At 40.5% G+C, this 18,361-nt stretch overlaps 2 protein-coding genes and 1 non-coding gene across 4 annotated transcripts; 2 read left to right on the forward strand and 1 right to left on the reverse strand.

Moving 5' to 3' along the window:
- Window positions 1-6,846: 6,846 nt before the first annotated feature.
- hadhb (hydroxyacyl-CoA dehydrogenase trifunctional multienzyme complex subunit beta) lies at window positions 6,847-13,672 on the reverse strand. The gene is made up of 16 exons (XM_044049933.1): window positions 13,593-13,672; window positions 12,143-12,215; window positions 11,975-12,016; window positions 11,682-11,778; window positions 11,474-11,518; window positions 10,911-11,010; window positions 10,719-10,806; window positions 10,411-10,598; window positions 10,127-10,307; window positions 9,276-9,397; window positions 9,061-9,140; window positions 8,908-8,955; window positions 8,336-8,423; window positions 8,053-8,127; window positions 7,351-7,515; window positions 6,847-7,275 (listed from the first exon to the last, which is right to left on the reverse strand). The coding sequence occupies exons 2-16, from the start codon at window positions 12,207-12,209 to the stop codon at window positions 7,240-7,242; spliced, it is 1,422 nt and encodes a 473-aa protein (XP_043905868.1). The 5' UTR covers window positions 12,210-12,215; window positions 13,593-13,672; the 3' UTR covers window positions 6,847-7,239.
- Window positions 13,673-14,324: 652 nt separating this feature from the next.
- Window positions 14,325-15,125, forward strand: fhit (fragile histidine triad diadenosine triphosphatase). Of its 2 annotated transcripts, none has more exons than XM_044049324.1 (2): window positions 14,325-14,833; window positions 14,950-15,125. In XM_044049324.1, the coding sequence occupies exons 1-2, from the start codon at window positions 14,394-14,396 to the stop codon at window positions 14,972-14,974; spliced, it is 465 nt and encodes a 154-aa protein (XP_043905259.1). In that variant the 5' UTR covers window positions 14,325-14,393; the 3' UTR covers window positions 14,975-15,125. The 2 variants fall into 2 exon arrangements, with proteins under 2 accessions (XP_043905259.1, XP_043905260.1); XM_044049325.1 differs by having other exon boundaries at window positions 14,326-14,862; window positions 15,008-15,125.
- Window positions 15,126-17,538: 2,413 nt separating this feature from the next.
- Window positions 17,539-17,610, forward strand: trnaa-ugc. Its single transcript has one exon. It is a non-coding gene; the product is annotated as a tRNA-Ala (tRNA).
- Window positions 17,611-18,361: the final 751 nt, after the last annotated feature.

Below are 18,361 nucleotides of genomic sequence, written 5' to 3' on the forward strand. Positions count from 1 at the left end.
GGGGACGGAACGCTGCAGAGAATGTTGAGGGCGCAGGAAAAGGCCCGTTTTGTTTTGCTGCTTCAAAGTGTGACGTTAGAGCCAGCTTCTTCTTTTCTTTTTAAAGCCGAGCAAGACATTAGAGATGTGGCTGAACTGAGCCGAAGAAGATTGTAACTGCATTTAATCAACATCACAATGTTTGTTACAATGTACAATGAAGTGGATTAAGTCAAATATATTGAATAGCCCACCAGGGGGCGACTCAGCTGATTGCAAAAAGCTTCTTCTTTCCTACTTGATTAATAACGTCTATAAAAACATTTTCCAGACGAGTTAAGGGACTCGTTCAAATTCTTGCGGGTGACGTCATGTGACCCATTGCCACTTGGGTCACCCATAAGAAAAATAGGTGGTTTTAATGCCCCCATTTAAAAAAAATTGTACGTTTTTGCAGAAATGGCCTCTTAAGAGGCTTACTCGGACTTATAATGTTTTAGACAGTTATAATAGTGTAGTTGGCATTGAACGTCTGTCTACGTCGTATTTAAAAGGGCTCTAAAAGTCTTTAAATTGGCGTGGAGAAGGAACTCTGACAGTGCCTGGAGAGATGAAACGAGGTATTTTCCCCAATATTTGATCAAATTGACTTGGAAATAATTTAATATGTCAAGAATCTTTGATTAGATCATCTCAAAAACTAAGAAAAGGTAGGTACAGCAGACACCTAATTCAGTGGCGTATGTGTGCGTTCAGAGATAAGCTTCTGTGTTACTTTGTAATGAGTGCTTATTTGACTTCTTTCTTTCATGTCTCCTGTGACCTCTGACCTCTGGCTTCAGAAACGGCTCCTCACTCGATATTTCCTATTTTTCTGACCACTTTCTGTGAACTCCAGCGCATCAGTTTGAATGTCTTTCACCGACATTCCAAGTCACTTTCTTTCCTCAATCCGACGCTCACTTTGAACTTCGGCGGCTCGTCTTGTCCGCGTAGAAACCGAGTAGTGGATGGGGTGTACCTAATAAAGTGGCCGGCGAGTATACAGTGTCACCAGGTGCTTCTCTGACACTTCTGCAGTGGCCTATTACTGCTGATGCTGTGTCACTACACTGTATAATGTAGATACCAGAAACTTTTACAATCACATACACCCACTCACACTCATGCTGACACCTGTACAGTGAGTCGGGCTTGTGGAAAAAAATAATAAAATAATGTTAACCCACATTATTTCTGCTGCATCTTCTCCCCCAATTATTGACGCGAGTCTTTGAAGACGACAACGAGCACCGGACAAGTACTAGGACTAGTTTAAAGTGGATTCTTGCCTTTGGAAAGACTAGATCTTCCACTAGTCTCCATCGGCTGAAGATATTGAAGATATTAATGAAGGTTTTCAAGAGGAATTAAATAATTCAGGGACAAGACTCGGGTCACGCCTTATAAAAACAGAGACATTTGTAATATAATTATAATTTAACATCCAGATCCTCAACAGTTGTGTCTCACACTTCAAGATTTCCTTTAAAACATCCACATCAATATCAAATTTTACTGCTGATTCAATATTTTAGCACATCATTTTCCCATAAGCCGCCTACATTTGCAGGATAAATGTCATGGCTCATCTGAAGAGGCAAGTCCTCGAGTGAGTCGAGGGATTGTTGGTGGAGCAGCATGTCTGTCATAAACAATGAGACGCCGAGGACGGACTTTTTCAGACGAAACGCGAGTGTTCAAGAAAGTCGGGGGGGGAGAAAGAAACTTAATGCCAGGTTCTGTCATTTGTTTCTGAAACACTTTATATCTGTGTTTATAAACTGATTTAATGTGAAAAAAATATCCTGATAATGAGGCCGTCTGGATTTGTTCTGATTTTATGGCTGTAGAATTGTCCAAAAAAAATGAGTGAGCGCTTCTTTCTGCTCCTTATTCCAAGATAAGGTTCACTTTCGATATCCCGCGGTTCTTCAGCCCTTTAGGAATTACGGTGCTGAGAAGCTAACGTCACAAACTGAATCTCGTCAGTAATGACAAGTATATGGGCGCAAGGGTCTATTTTATCTGCTTTCCAGTGTCCATCCATCCATCCATCTATCCCTCTTCTACCGCATTTTTTCATTAATAATTAATTCATACATTGTGACAAAAATTAAAAAGCTGTGAAACAGACAGGTCTGTAAAAACACCCTCGTCCACGTACCCCTCTGCGTGCACTAATCGCACATGCTCAGAAGACAACGCCAGAGCTTATGCTAGCGTGCTAAACATTCAACAAGACAGTTGCGGCGACGTTATGGCAGAAAAGGCGCCAACAACAGGTGTTGGTCGCAAACGAAATGCGTTTTTTTGGGAAAAGCTACTGCCAAGAAAAAGGACGATGCAGAGCGATCCAAGAGCCCAGAAAGTGCTGCAAAGTGATGACAGTGGTCGGATCTTTTGAGAGTATTTGTATCCAAAAAAGTTGCCGTCACCAAAAAGTACCGAAAGTTATGTTGTTCGTGAACAAGCATCGTGTGTTCCTGTGTTCTGGAGGCGTGGCTTCAGGGGGGAAGTCTGAAGAACAGGGGCTTGGACTATTGAATTCAAAATGTAGCCTGTGTCGAACCATTTTTCCAGGATCTCCAACCCTACCTTTAAGAGTAGAAGTAGCAGAACGTATTAATTAGCCTTTCCCAGTTGGAAATCTGACCTAAAGGCGGCGTTCCTGTTGAAACTTCACAATAGGGGCTCGGAAATGACCTCTTCCATGTACAGTTGGATCGCACCACGAGTGTCCTGAGACACTGGAACATTATTTCAACATTTTATAATCAATTCATCCAGAAAATAACCAAGTGATGACCTATCCCTTTAAATACATCCATCTATCCATCTTCTACCACTTTATCCTTCACAGGAGGGTCACAGGGAGCTCTGGTACCAATACCATATGCTGACATAGGGCGATAGGCAGGGTACACTCTGGACAGATTGCCAGTCCATCAACCATCCACTCTTACACTCACTGTCAATTTAGAGTGTCTTATTTATCCCCATATCTGCATGTTTTTGGACTGTGGGAAGAAACCAAAGAACCTGGAGAAAACCCCCACACACACGATGGAGAACATGCAAACTCCATGCAGAAAGGTCCTTGTTCTGTCCTTGTCGTGAACCCAGGTCTTCTTGCTGGAAAAGGCAAGAGCGCTAACCGCTACACCAAATGTGTGGCCCCCCTTTAGTCTTCGTCTTGGTAGCAGGACTGAAATGTTCTACAGTGGAACTGTTTCACCATCCTGCGCGTGGGTGCTCAAGCTCACAGTGCAACGAAACTTGACATTACACTCGCACGCACACTCGTGCGGCGCAGGTGTGTGGCGCGCACAAGCAAAGCGAGTCAAGTGCAGCTTTCAGCAGGTGCAGCCCCGCGTGAGCAGCTATAGGACGAGATGAAAGACGCCACCCTCTCCCTCCTCCCCGCGCGCTCGGTGAGGTAGATTTGTCGTGACAGCAGCGGGTGCATCAGCCAGTCATTCCCCATAAAAGGTTCCGCCTGATCAAAGGCCCGCTGAGGCAGGGAGCGGCGTGGAGGCGGCCCGCTCTGCCGGCGTGTGTCTGCGTGTCTCCGGTGTCTCGCAGGGTTGAGGCGGTTTTTTGAAGCTGTTAAAAAAAAAAAAACACAAAACCCTCTCTGTCTCTCTCCCCGATATTTACATTTGAGCTCCGTTTTGCCTTGGCGGTAAAACATTGGTTTTTATTCCTTCCCTGCGCCTGCAGCCCGGGTGTGACACACTCCGCTGCATTAATCAACTCCCTCCCGCTCAGAGTCAAGGATTTCTTCAACTGGAGGAATTAAATCTTTAAATACATTTTAAACGCGCGTGTCTGACTGAAGTTATGTTAACAACCCCACAACCCCAGGTGTGTCTGTGTGTGAGTGTGTGTGCGTGTACTTGTATGTGTATCTTTGTGGGGACCAGAGGAAAAAACCTCCAAACTGAGGACATTTTGGGAAAGTGGGGACATTTTTGGTAAATACTCACAACTTTAAAGCGCTTTTTCAGGATTGAGACTTGTTTAAGGGTTAGGGTTAGGCATTTAGTTGGGATGGTTAAGGTTAAAATAAGGGGCTATGAAAATGCATTATGTCCCTGATGATCTTCACTAAGAATAAGTATACAAGAACGTGTGGTTGTGATTGTATTTGTTACCTCTTTGGTAGTTCTTATCAGGACCAAAACCTAGTCCTAATGAGGCAGAAACTCATTTCTGGGGAACTGGTTAACTTAAGGGCTAAGCTTTAGGGTTATGCAAGGTTAAGCGGTTTCAAACACATGATGATCCTCACTAAGGATAATATACAAGTATTTTTAAGTGTTTGTGTTTGTTACCTCTTAGGGACCTTGTCGGGACCAGTAGTCCTTATTGGGACTAAAGCCTGGTCCTAATGAGGCAGAAACTCATTTCTGGGGAACTGGTTAACGTTTTAGTACTAAGTTTTAGGGTTAGAAATTACCGGGTTATTGTTAAGGTTTGGGATACCGCTTAGTTTAGGCTGTCCAAATAATTGGATGTCAATGCAGTGTCCTAAGAAGAATAGTTGTGCAAACTTGAATGTATATCTTTGTGGGGACCAGAGGAAAAACTGAGGACAGTGGGGACATTTTGGTTAATTTTGACCGCTTTAAAGGGCTTTAGCACAGTTAAGACTTGGTTTTAGGGTTAGAATCTAGTATCTAGCATCTAGTTGGGATGGTTAAGGTTAAGATAAGGGGCAAGTACATGTTACATTACATGTCATTTAGCAGATGCTTTTAACCAAAGCAATTTACAATGGAATAAAGTATAACCTGCCAGGGGTGGAGTTCAACTTGCGACCATGATGTCTGTTGTACACAGGGTACCAGTCTTAACCACTGATCTACCCCACCCACATGTGGTTCTACGTGTGGTGCTTGTGTGTGGGACCTTGTCAGGACCCGTTGTCCTGACGGGGTCCAAAACCTGACCAGAAACTAGAACATTTCTGAGGAACTGGTTATGTTTAGATTCAAGTGTTAACTTGTGGTTAGGTTAAGATTAGGCCTTCACTGGTTATGGTTAAGGTAAGGGATAACACTGTCCAAATGACTGGAAGTCAGTAGTGTCCCGAGAGGAATAGCTGAACAAACCTGTATGTGTGTGCACACACTTACTTGTATTTGCCACCTCTTCCAGCATAAACATTGACCTTCTTAGGACCAGTAGTCCAAAACCCGGTCCTGTCCAAATGTGTCCTCGGAAGAATAGCTGCTCAAACCTGTGTGTGTGTGTGTCAGATTCCCCAATGAGCAGAGAAAGTGTGGATATAAATTTCCTTCACATGCATCCACTGTCAATTAGACACTTAACGCTTCTGCGTAAGTTTGGATTTATTCTGAAATGAAACCCCCCTACACACACACATCCATACAAAAATCAGGAAGGCACTGCTGCCGCCACCTGAACTTTTAAGTCATCTGCCAGTCATGTTCCTAATTTTAAATATTCATGTTGTTTTAAAAAACCACCAGGAAGCCCAAACATCCCTCTTTACGTCCTCATTAGCATCAGTCGTCTTGTCACAGGCAGACTGCATCATTCACCATCAATTAAGAGCAAAGGAAACTAAAAGCCAGTCGACTGCTGACACATCCTGGTGCTAATGCAAAAAAAAAAAGTAATATATTTAAATTTTGGTTATGCAAATTTTAAAATCAGTTTAAGACAAGCAAAGACACCCCCCCCTCCACATCTGTAAGTTCAGTGTTGTTGTTGTCTGCCACACAAAGCTTTCTATACATTGATCTTCTTCTCTGCAATGATTTCAGTCCCTACTGAATAAAACATCGCCCATCAACATCAGTAGTCGTCTGTACATCAAGGCCTTTTGTCTGCACAGAAATGTAGACAATTAAAAAAATACTCACTGAAAAAACCTGGAAGTTATATTTTGTCCACTGATAATTTTACTATGTTTTATTAACTTGATAATCCTGGTGTATTTCATAAAAACGTGGTTAAACCTGCTGTTTTTAAATTATGAGAGTGAGTTAAAGGCCCTAAATCTTCAATTTTAGTCATTTTCTTTCATCAGGTTCCTGTATGAACCCACACTTTAATGGAATTAAGGTCTTTTGCTGGGTTTATGCACATGCCAACACTATTTTAAACAAAACATACAATGTTACTCATTGGCGTTCAGGTTTTGCCAGGTTTTCAAGCTCTCATTTATGTCCTACTTTAAGTACCTTCAACCTTGTTTCTGTCAGGGTGATTTAAAAAAAAATAATTAAAAAAAATGGGAAATTGGCTTAAACATGACCTTAGTTTACTTTGGGAAAAGTTGCCTACAAAATTAGTAAATGCAAATTTTAGTGTCTCGTTTTTAATGGCTTGTTTTGCCTTGAGACGAATCACAAAGACCAAAAACCAGCACATATCCACATTTTAGAAGTCTTAAAATAGATTGTTATGAATATTTGACTATTAAAATACTTCCTGTGATCGTTTAAAAGCAAACAAACTGTGAGAAAAGTGCCACAGCTTTTAAGAATCCAACGTTAATAAACCAGGATATTCTAAGAAAGTCTATATAAAAACTATAATTAAAAATGCAGATTTAAACTGGCAAATTACCCCTGTGTTTGTCCCTTTTCACAGCAGGAAAATCACATGAATGAAGGGAGCTGCTCCTGTTTTAGGGTCCTTCACTCCGACACACTTTTACTTTCAGATCAAGTAGAGGTTTAGTAAAGTTTCTCACGAAAAAAAAAAATGTTTAGTTCCTGCTTTGAAAAGTCAAAAATATCTGCAGTGAAATAAAAGAAACACAAAAAACAAAACAACATGACACTCAAGTGCTCGTGTGGTTATCGTCACATTGTTTTAATTCCCACAGTTTGTACGAAAAAAAAAATAAAACAGCGTATATAAACATTCAACCTCTGAGTGCTTTATTCATTAAACTTGCTATGTTACATTGGACACATTATGCTCCGTGAAGTCCACAAAATCAAAAGGCCAAACTTCCTCAGCAGCATCCTGCTATAATTTAACGACCGCTAAGCCGAAGGTTTAATTTACACAAGCTTCAGTTCACACACACTCTCACGTTCTGTGTCCGACTCCTGTCGGATCAAGGCAAAGTGGTGCGAGTACTGTATGTACACTGTTGTCTAGATGTTAGAGTATGTGTGTGTGTGTAACCGTCACCATGTACATGAGGATCGGTTCCTAGGTGTCACTTTAAATGCTTTACTGTGGGTAGGCCTCAATCACCATGGCGTGACCCTGGGAAAGGAGATTATTTCAATTATTTATGATGCTTTCATAACAACGTTCCCATTTGATGTCCCGTTTGTTTACCTGTCCTCCAGCAGCACAGGCCGCCACCAGTCCGTACTGTCCTCCCTCCTTCTGCAGCCGATGAGCCACCGTGGTGACCAGCCTGCAGCCCGTGGCACCGAACGGGTGACCCAAGGACAGAGAGCCTCCCCACAGGTTGAACTTCTCCATGGGAGGAGTACCCACCTACACAGGACACGCACAAAGCTCACAGGTTGTTTTTTTGTTTTTTTTAATTAGTTGCAAGACTAATTAACACTAATATGTATAAAAAGCTAAATTTTAACACAAACTCAATGTTAATTGTTCCAAGGAGAGTTTTCCACACTTAAATGTAGCAGGTGATCCATGGGAAAAACCATTGTATTTAGCCTGGTCTGCTACTTTACATTTGATCAAGACTATAATCTATAGGGTTTTTTTAATTTAAGCAATTTTTCAATAATAGAAATAAAAGTGTCAAACTATTAAATGTGATCAGTTTAGTAGATAATTTCATTACATATTTGAATACATTTCAGCACACACTGTCAGTAGAACATTCCAGGATCCTCTGACAGATTTGAAAATGGGCCAACTAACCCTCTTATACAAAAGCACTGCATTTTAAACACATGTATTTACCCCATAACAACTGCATTTGTCCTAATAACATCATACTTATACTTGAATGTAAGACACTCTGCAAACATCCTGATGTACTCCAGCAGCAGTTGTCTTTACCTTTGATTTCCTTCCCATGTACGTCTGGGCAAACCAATCCGAGTCCATAGCCTTGAGATTTGACAGTATCTGACCCTGCGAGACACAGAAATGTATACAGCGCATGATATTTTAACACACATACATTATCATAGATACTGATAATAATGATAATAATAATGACTATTATAGTGAGTACAAGATATGAAATTATGAGGTCAAATCTCCATAAAACACTCACTAATGTTGGATTAAGGTAGATACACAGAAATCAGTTGGACGTTTATACAACTTTATAACTTACGGCGAAGGCCTCATGAAACTCAAAGACGTCAATGTCACTCATGGACAAGCCGGCCCGTTCCAGGACTTTGGGTGTGCCGTATGTTGGCCTGAAAAAGAGCAGAAAACAGAGAGAATTAAGATTTAGATTAGATTAAACACTGGGGAAATGTACTTGTTACAGCAACACAAGGGTCAGAGGTTGAAGAGTAACAGAATATAAAATAAGCACAATAGAATTAGGCAAATATGGAGTATAGAACTACAAATGCAAAGTGAAAAAGTGCCATCAAAATAGAACAGGAATATAAAAGTGCATACGTGTTGCACAGATGATGTCACATAAGTGAGTAATACTGTAAAACTGCAAATTACAAGTATCAGTGTTACTGTAAAACACAGTGCTGGTGTTTTACAGTTAGAATGACAGGTAATAAAAATGACCTGTGGAAGACAGTCTATTGATTTTACTAATGTTTGTTCATCTTAGCTGGATTAAATCTTTATCAACCTATATTACACAAAATCAGCTTAATTTTCTCCCCGACAGTCAATGAAAGTAAGAATAAAATAAAATAAAATACAGAGACTCACCCCAAAAGCAGCTGATCTTTGGGGTCCTGAGACACGTAGACAAAGTCTCTGCCAGGATGGGAAAACATGAAATTATGATGAGTGAATAATCATCTGAAACGGCATCAGTGAGGAAAGTGAGGCTGTGAAACCAAACAGAGAGGGTGCAGATACCTGAGGTAAGCTTTAGGCTTGTAACCCATCGCCAAAGCCTTCTCTTCAGACATGATGAGCACAGCAGAGGCACCGTCAGTCTGAGGACACACACACACACACACACACACACACACACACACAGAACATCAGTTTACTGTTACATAATAACACAGAAAATGTGTCTACAATTCAATTTAACAGTATTTCTCTTTGTGTGTTTTCTGTGTGTTTACCAGGAAGGAGGAGTTGGCAGCGGTGACTGTGCCGTGAGGTTTAACAAAGGCAGCCTTTAGTTTGCCCATTTGTGCCATGGAGGACGGACGGATGCCGTTGTCCTTGGAAACAATGTCACGTCCTGGAAAAGAAGACGGTCGTCAGGTAACACAATCAAAGAGATCAGAACTAGTCTTTAACCGTTAGCATGTGTGACACTGTCATACATCATCCATTCAGTTTAAGTCAAAAATCCACCTGTTTGTGTCTACACTCGCACATTTATCCTTAAACAAATCTGTGGTTGATTCCTATAGAAAGTTACTGTTTATTTTATTAAATCCACAGTAAGCATTAATGATAAGTTTCAAAACAAAAGCATTTTCTAAAAACATAGATAAATCAGATCAACTTTTCCTAATAAAACACAATGAAAAACTGTAACTAAAACTACTATTTTTGAATATTTACTAACCTAATAAATATAATACAGATCTTTAAATGTCAGGACGATTGTGATAAATGTATTTAAGGTCCAGTGTGAAACATTTAGGAGGTGTAGAAAGCTTTAAAAATGAGAACAATTTGTTTTTTATAGCCTGAAAATAAGCCTTTTATAGGTACTTCAGACAAGGTTCTTGCTTTACACAGGTCAGAGTGTGTGTCTTGTGTTTTGAAGTGGAAGTTTAGTGAAAAAGAACAATATCCTTTGTCAGAACCTCGGTTTGTTGTAATCTGCAGTCTCGACATTAGATGTTTCTGGACCTTTAAATCCAGTAAATACTGGAACTAATCTAACACAACCAACCAGTGAACACACTTGTATTTGTAATGTGATGTGTTTCAGTTTAAAGGGTGAAGCTGTGTTTACCTGGAACTTTAAAGGAGATGACGTCCTGCAGCAGACCTTCGTCCTGGGCCTTTTTAGCCAGCGTGTGTGATCGCAGAGCGAACTCGTCCTGCTCCAATCTGGAGACCCCGAACGCAGCAGCGAGACGATCGGCACTGTGGCCCATGGTTTCTGCTGTGGAGAACTCGGCTACAGCTGGGAGCTACACACGCAGTAGGAACAACATAGTACTTAACACCAAAGAAGGATTTTGGAATTACTTTAAATGAAGTGAAAGTCGTGTTCTGTGGTTGTCCTGTATTTACCTCTGGAGTGAGGTGGGCAAGTCGGATGCTGCCGATCAAGCTGAGCCTCTGTCCGAGGGTCTTTGCTCTGTTGAGGGACAGCATGGTCTTCCTCATCTTACGGCTGTGACGGATCGGAACATCAGACATGAACTCCACCCCGCCTGCCACAACGGTGTCACACTGGCCTGCAGCAATCAGACCAGCAGCTGGACAGAAGGAGTGACGTTTATTTTAATACTTCTTACAGCCACTGTAAACAAACCTAAGAAGTACAGAGCATATGAAATGAAAGTGGCACAGTGGAGAGATTTCTTCCCCTGACTTACCCGAGGTCATTGCCTGGTTGGAGGAGATGCAAGCCATGGTGACGGTGTGAGCTGGGATCTTGTTGGAGAAGCCTGCACCCAGAGCTGCCTGAAGTTACAGCAAAATGGACCAAGACTTAAAAACAGAGCAAGGTAGGTGAAATTTCACTCATTCTATGGTGTAGAGGTGTATGAAACTGTGTGTGTGTGTACCTCTCTTGCTACATTGCTGGTTTTAACCTCCTGGATGACAGTTCCATAGATGATGTAGTCTACAGAGTCTCTGGAAATGCCTGTTCTGTTCAGCAAACCCCTAGAAGAAACCCAAAAAGATCATTTGAATCACAGTGACACGGAGGAAACCTTTGACTGCTGGATTTCTGGACCATTCTCTGTAAACCCTAGAGATGGTTGTATGTAAAAATCCCAGTAAATTAGCAGTTTCTGAAATATTTCACCAACAAACTAAATGCATTCAGTTGCTGCTGTGTGATTGGTTGATACGATATTTGCATCAGTAGGCACTTGAACAAGTGTTCCTAATAAAGTGGCCAGAAATCTCATGTTATTGTGGTCATGTTATCGAAAAAGAGTATCCGACCACATTTCCTTGTCCACTTTTTCCCTGTAACAAGGGTCTAAGTTTAGAAGATACTGTACACCATATACACTATAAAGCCCCTTAAATGGTAAATGGTAATTAAAGATGTTGATCTATATAAATAAAATGCAATGGTGAATTTACTAGAGTTATGACACAAGTAAAACAGACTTACTGCAGAGATGCTCTCGCCAGGTCATGTGGCATTAGGTCAGCGTATCTGTAAAACACACGCAGCAGAAAAGGTTTTACCTTCAAATCTAGACTTTACAGCACCTCTAGAAAACATTCATCAAGAATATAGATCATTAGCTAAAGCAATCTTTTATTCTCTTGTTTAAGAAACTATAAACCTATGACTTAACTACAGAGCAGAGACATACGTGGTTCCAGACAAGAGGAAAGGGGTTCGAACTCCCTCCACCAGCACGATGTTCTTCACACCAGGTCGAGCGAGTGTCTTCTTGCTCTTTGTCTGAACTGAGAGAAGTAGAAGAAGCAACACGGACGGAATTCAAGATTACTAAAAATTCACCATTCGTTGAGAGAAGATAGTTTTGCATTGGTTTTGTTCAGGACATTAAATAAATAAATAAATAAATAGATGATAAAACAACATGATCATGTCATGTTTTAAACAATATGATGTTTAAATTAAGTGCAAATATTGACTTACCCTGAGCCTGAAGCTGAGCTGTCGAACTGAGACCTCGTGCCCCTGAGACACACAGAAACAAATATTCCTCATCAAGTTTCCATTGCACAAAAATGTCCATTATTATTTTGACATATTTTGGAAAACCATTTAAAAGAAAAAAGGTTGACTAAATAGCTGCACACTCACCAAACCGTAATGCCCATGAAGGGCCGACAGAGCAGTTCCGCATTGAGCTCAGCATTATGGCAGCCATTATGTTCTACAGAGAAAAACAAAACAAAAACATCATTATTAAGTTATGACCAAGTAAAGAATTCTAACACTGTGTACCCATTATACTTTGCCATTCTCAGTCTAAAAAATTGCCAGTGAAATAAATGCTACATGTAAGATATCCAATTTTTTATGCATGGTATTTATTATTCTTTAATTTATTCTTATTTTTTTCTCTTACTTTATATTGTGTAGTGACACAGAGAAAGAAGGATTTAATTGCAGAGATAAAGTGTTATTTTTCCACACATGACAATAATTTCCTTTTCTTCTGCAGGATTTCCTTGAATCATTTGAATTTGTAAAACTAGGACATATGTATTTCCCAAGAAGACAATGCAGTCGTTAATGCTGGATACTTCCAATGTTTGCATTCCTGCTCTTTATCAAAACTTTTTTGGTTACAAACTCCAATATTTGTAATGGCAATTCAACAACTTCCGATGATTAATAAACTTTTGGATGAAGAAATAGCATTTAAAAAGTTTCATAAATAAAAAAATGTGTAATAACTGGCCAATTATTACAAAATAGGTGTTTAAAAAAAGGCAACTATCTACCCAGTTAATCTATCTACCTCTTAGTGTAAATGACAAACATATTTAAACACACATATGTCCATGTTTTTAATTATATTATGCTAATTAATGCCTGTGTACAAAATTTAAGTGAGTACACTAGTTTAAAAGGTGGATTTCTTGAACAGATGTTTAACTATAATGAAACTAAATGAGTAAGAAACCTGATAACTAACCCTAACTCAAAAAAGCTGAATAAAATTAAAATGAGAGAGTAATAATAAAAGATATACAGGTTATGAATATAAATATAAATATAAATATAAATAAGTCAAGGATATATGTGTTTATGACATAGTGCTGTTAGTGTGAAGGTAACACACATGATAAGATATTCGTATTTGCTTTAAATAATTCCAAGGTTGAGTGAAAAATTGAGATTTGTTATTGTGACAGAACTTGACATATCATTTTCATTCACGGTCACGCAGCGCAACCCCCTTTGCACCCGGCTATGACCCTTCACCTACTTCCATAACCTGGAGGAACAGAAGTGCACAGTACGGTTCTCAAACTGGGCCAAACGTGTCTTATATTCGACTACGTGTTTAAGTCGTTAATAAACGTTTAAACCAATCAAAAACACATTATTAGACGACGATAAAAGGGACAAGAATTAGACTAGAAGCTACAAGTAAGCTAGCTGGTCGTTAGCTAAAAGTGTCCATTTAGTTTTAAAAACATGTCGCAGTGTTTGTAATGAAACGTGGCGGTGCGTATATTTGATCAAGTCTTTTTTCATTTTACATTTTTATTTCCAACGCGTCAACAGAGTTAGAACTCACCCGCGCTTATGTTTTGCCTTTGTCGACACTGCCTCCCTGACTGTCAGACTCTGGGACACACTCTACAGCGCTACCGGACTACAAATCCCGCTTTCTTCAAGGAGCCGCCCACCGTCAGCTGCTCAAAAATAACGCCTGAAGAGCCAGCGCCTTTATATAGAACGCGTCATTTGTTCCTACCCTCGGTGGAAAAACGCCACTACACCATTCTCACTGGTTTATATGTAGACATGAATATGAGTAGATAAAATTGAAATTATTCGAGAAATAGGGAAGTATATCAAGGTGAGAGATGGGATTCAGGCATGGATTCAGGCTGTCCCACCCCTGGTGGGTGGAATATCACCACCATATTTGTCCGGGCACAACTAGAACTGGAGAAAATAAAAAGGTAAACGGGGTAGTCCTTTTTTAATGGCTTTTAATTATTATTACTTTAATAAACTCCCCAAAAAGTTTACATTCATCAAATTTTTGCTATGCCTTGTTTTATATTCAAGGGAAAACATGTATTCACTTGTTTATGATTTTAATAAGCAGTCATACATTATGGTATTACGGGCAACACCACTGTTAATATTGTGTATATTATATTCCACTCAAAGGCTGCATATTTGATCTCAATGACAGTATTAGTTATTAGTAAAGTTACAAGTCAGTTCGCACGTTTAGTTCTATGGGATACTTGACCGGACCAATATGGCGGCGACGCTGACGTATGATTGTGGGGCTTAACGCGACGTTTACGTACGTACGTCTGTGAGTTCACAGAGCAGCTGAGTTTATCGTCTGTGAATTGATATGTTGACCCTGCGGTTCGGACAGCATCTGATCAAGGCGTCCGCCGTGTTCCTTCAGACGGAACTGACCTTCGCGCTGGTCAACCGGAAGCCCGTGGTGCCCGGACATGTGCTGGTGTGCCCGCTGAGGCCGGTGGAGCGTTTTCGCGATCTGCGGCCGGAGGAAGTGGCCGATCTGTTCAGCACCACTCAGGTCGTGGCGAACCTGGTGGAGAAGCACTTCAGCGCCACGTCGCTGACCATCGCCGTGCAGGACGGTCCGGAGGCCGGGCAGACCGTGAAGCACGTGCACGTGCACGTGCTGCCCCGGAGGAAGGGCGACTTTGATCGGAACGACAGCGTCTATGACGAACTGCAGAAACACGACCAGGAGACTGAGGATGGTCCCCCCAAGTGGAGGTCAGAGGAGGAGATGGAGACAGAGGCTTCAGAGCTGAGGAGGCTCCTGCAGACTCCACAGAGCTGAGGAGGCCCCTGCAGACTCCACAGAGCTGAGGGGGCTCCTGCAGACTCCACAGAGCTGAGGGGGCTCCTGCAGACTACACAGAGCTGAGGAGGCTCCTGCAGACTCCACAGAGCTGAGGAGGCTCCTGCAGACTCCACAGAGCTGAGGAGGCTCCTGCAGATTCCACAGTGACTGTGGAAACACTGGATCATAATTCGCTAACATTACCTCATAGTCATTTTGTATTATTTCAAGGCCTTTATTTATTGAATTCCCAAAAATTAGATAGAAAAAAAAACACCAAAACAACTTAACTTGACTTAACTTTTTATTAATATTATTCATCACCTTCCATAGTCCTAGTACTGTGCATTTATTTTGATAGTTACACAGTATATGTAATTAAATTGTATGGTTTTCAGTGCTGGCTTCAAAAATTCAATTAAAAAAATGTAATTGATTATTATTCATTTGTCAACTATTTGTTCGTTTAATTGAGTAATCGATTGGTCCATAAAATGTTTGATATTAAAGTCAGAGTTCTGAGAAAAAAGTATGAATTCAGATTAAAGTCAGATTTTTTTCTCAGAATTCTGACTTTAGTCTCGGAATTCCCACTTTTCTCAGCATTCATGCTGTTTCTGTTAACTTTCTTTTAAAAAAGAGTTCTTACGTGTGTCCCTCATACACGTAACACATTTTCCTGCAGGGTTAAACAAAGTCAGCAGACATACTTGTCATTGCTTTACGAGCTTAATCCAAACACTAGAGTTGATATTTACGACATTTATTACTGCGTCTTTCAAACATCTGACACGTGAAGAGCAGCGTTCAGCACTTTCGCTCTCTACTTTTCACGTTTCACAATTTGCGGCCTCACACACACACACACACACACACACACACACATGCTCACAGATTTCAGGAAAGACTTTTCATGTGTTCATCACTCAGCGACAGGCAGGCTGGAATATGAGGCCTAACTTCCACATTTCCCTGCAGAGTGAGGACACTTGCAGTTTCAGTGCATTCATTGCTATTTCTGCCTCATTCTCTCTCTCTCTCTCTCTCTTGTGTTAAACTCACAGGAATTAACATAATACGACACACACTGGCCTCCCTCCCTCCCTCCCTCTCTCTGTCTGTGTGTGACGGTCTCCCTCCATCAAACTGAAACACACGTCAGCGACGAGCTCAAGGATGATGATGACGATGTGGCAGTGGTACAACTGCTGAGCACACTGTGTGTGTGAGACACCGTACATACGTGTCAGAGAGGGGGGGGTTATATGTGTGACAGTCTTGACTGCCTGTCTCTGTGTCAGTCTCACTCCCTCACTGACACGTGTGACATGATTAATCAGTTTGTGTAAATCAAACTTCTCCAACTTTTTTTGTCCTTTTTTGTCCTTGCTCTTCACAAGCTGGGATTGTGTTGATGAGAATTTGAGATTAAAGTCAGAATTCTAAGACAAAAGAATTCATAAAAAGTCAGAATGACGATATATGTTTATTAAAAAAACAAATTCAATATGCCTTTATTTTATATCTTAAGTTCAGAGGTCACTTCTGCAATACATAATAATAACGTATTGTACGTAAAAGTGTATTGAATGAAATAAATGTAAAATAATATATGCACAGAATTGAATTTGTATGGGTTTACTAACACTTCAAAAAAAAGGAAAAATCTGCATGTGCAATTGTTTAACTTTATTTTCTTTATTCATTATTTGTAAGTTTGATACTGTTTTTAGGAGAATTTAAGTTGTAAGCTTGGATAAAATATGGATAAAAAAATTGTGTAAACACTGCTCATTCTTAGAGAACAGAAAATAATTATTGAAGATTAATAACAAAACACCAAAGCAAATCCTACAATATGTTATTTATTACTTGGCAATAAAACGGATACTGATTTAAATTTCAGGTTTTTCCCCTGCTCATTCATTCCCTCCTGTAGTTACTTAATGTGGCCACAAGGGGGCCTTCCGCACAGAAGCAGCCTGAGCTGATGAGGAGGAGGAGGAGGAGGAAGTGTTTTATCTCCTTGTATTAGAGCAAACATGGCTGATACTATGTTCTTTGGTTTAATGTATATCACTGGTGTGTTTTCTTTCTTTCAGTGAAGAGGCAGCAGATCACGGAGAAGACGTTTGCAGGCAGTCGCACTCCAGCCTCACTGAGAAAGATTTCAATGGTAAATTGTCTGTATTTATCCAGCACTTTCCTACTGATGACATTCACACGCTGCAACATGGGGCTAAGTGTCTTGCTCAAGGAGACTAGTAGAGCCAGGAATTGAACCCACAACCTCCCAGTTGAAAGACAGCTCGCCCCACCACTGAGCCGCCACCACCGTAGTAATATTTTAAAAAGTGACTTCAACCAAAGTCATTTTCTGGTAACATACAAGCATCTCTTTAAGGTATTTAATACATGACTTCTGGGGATTGAGCCTTTGACCTTTTGGTTGAATGACAACCTGCCCTACCACTGATCCACTGTGTGAGACATTTAAGGCAGGAACATCAGCACTGATTATGGAGACAGGACTAGAGCACCAGCCTGTGGACCCTGTGGGTAAAATCATACTCCAATATGGAAAACAATCTATACAAATCATATCATATCAAGTGTTAAGGAAACAGCATCAGAATGGTGCTGGTATATATCTGAACACTGTGAGGAGGGTGCATAAGGGGATGTAGCTCAGTGGTAGAGCGCATGCTTTGCATGTATGAGGCCCCGGGTTCAATCCCCGGCATCTCCACTTACTTTATGGCCTTGTAATCTGAGAATCCCTGGTTTAATCCCTATCAGGTCAAAGTACTGAAGCACTACTACAGCAAGTTAATGTCCTAAAGCAAACAACACTGAAACATTTGAGAATAAGATTCCATAGTTAAAGTGGAAATATTAGGATAAATAAGTCACAATATTATGACTTCACCATCATGTGATGCCTAATTCTGTCTATTCAGTATTTAATTGCAAAGTGTTCCACTCCTACATGATCCAAAATCTTATTTATCTGTTTGTTTCTTCTTCTTCAAACTATAACACCTCTGTTACAACAGCAGAGGAAGATAACACTAATTCTGTAAGTTGTAGTGGTTTTACATCACTCTCTAACACCAGTAATGACATTTTACTCTCCACAGCCAACAGATGGGGGAAAAAAAACAGAGCATAACGTGATTTTCAGAGGTCATTAAGTTTCTATTTATTTCATATTCTCATTTATTTCTCCGTCGCTCCTCTCACAGTGGCCGTACACTTGCATAATCACAGAGAGTAACAGAGTAAAACTGTGAGTGTGTGTGTGGAGGAGGAGGAGGAGCATGGAATTTAACGCGGCGTGTGTCAGTCAGCGTGGTGATAAAATAATCCCGACTATAATAAACATGTTTGGTCAAATTGCGTGTTCACAGTCTTTGTTGTAGGGCTGCAACGATTCATCGACTATAAACGATCAACTAAATTAAACCATTTTTGGTCGTCGATTAATCAATTGAAGTGTT

Source organism: Solea senegalensis, linkage group LG17, assembly GCF_019176455.1.
Source record: "Solea senegalensis isolate Sse05_10M linkage group LG17, IFAPA_SoseM_1, whole genome shotgun sequence".
In the NCBI taxonomy this organism is placed as follows: domain Eukaryota; kingdom Metazoa; phylum Chordata; class Actinopteri; order Pleuronectiformes; family Soleidae; genus Solea; species Solea senegalensis.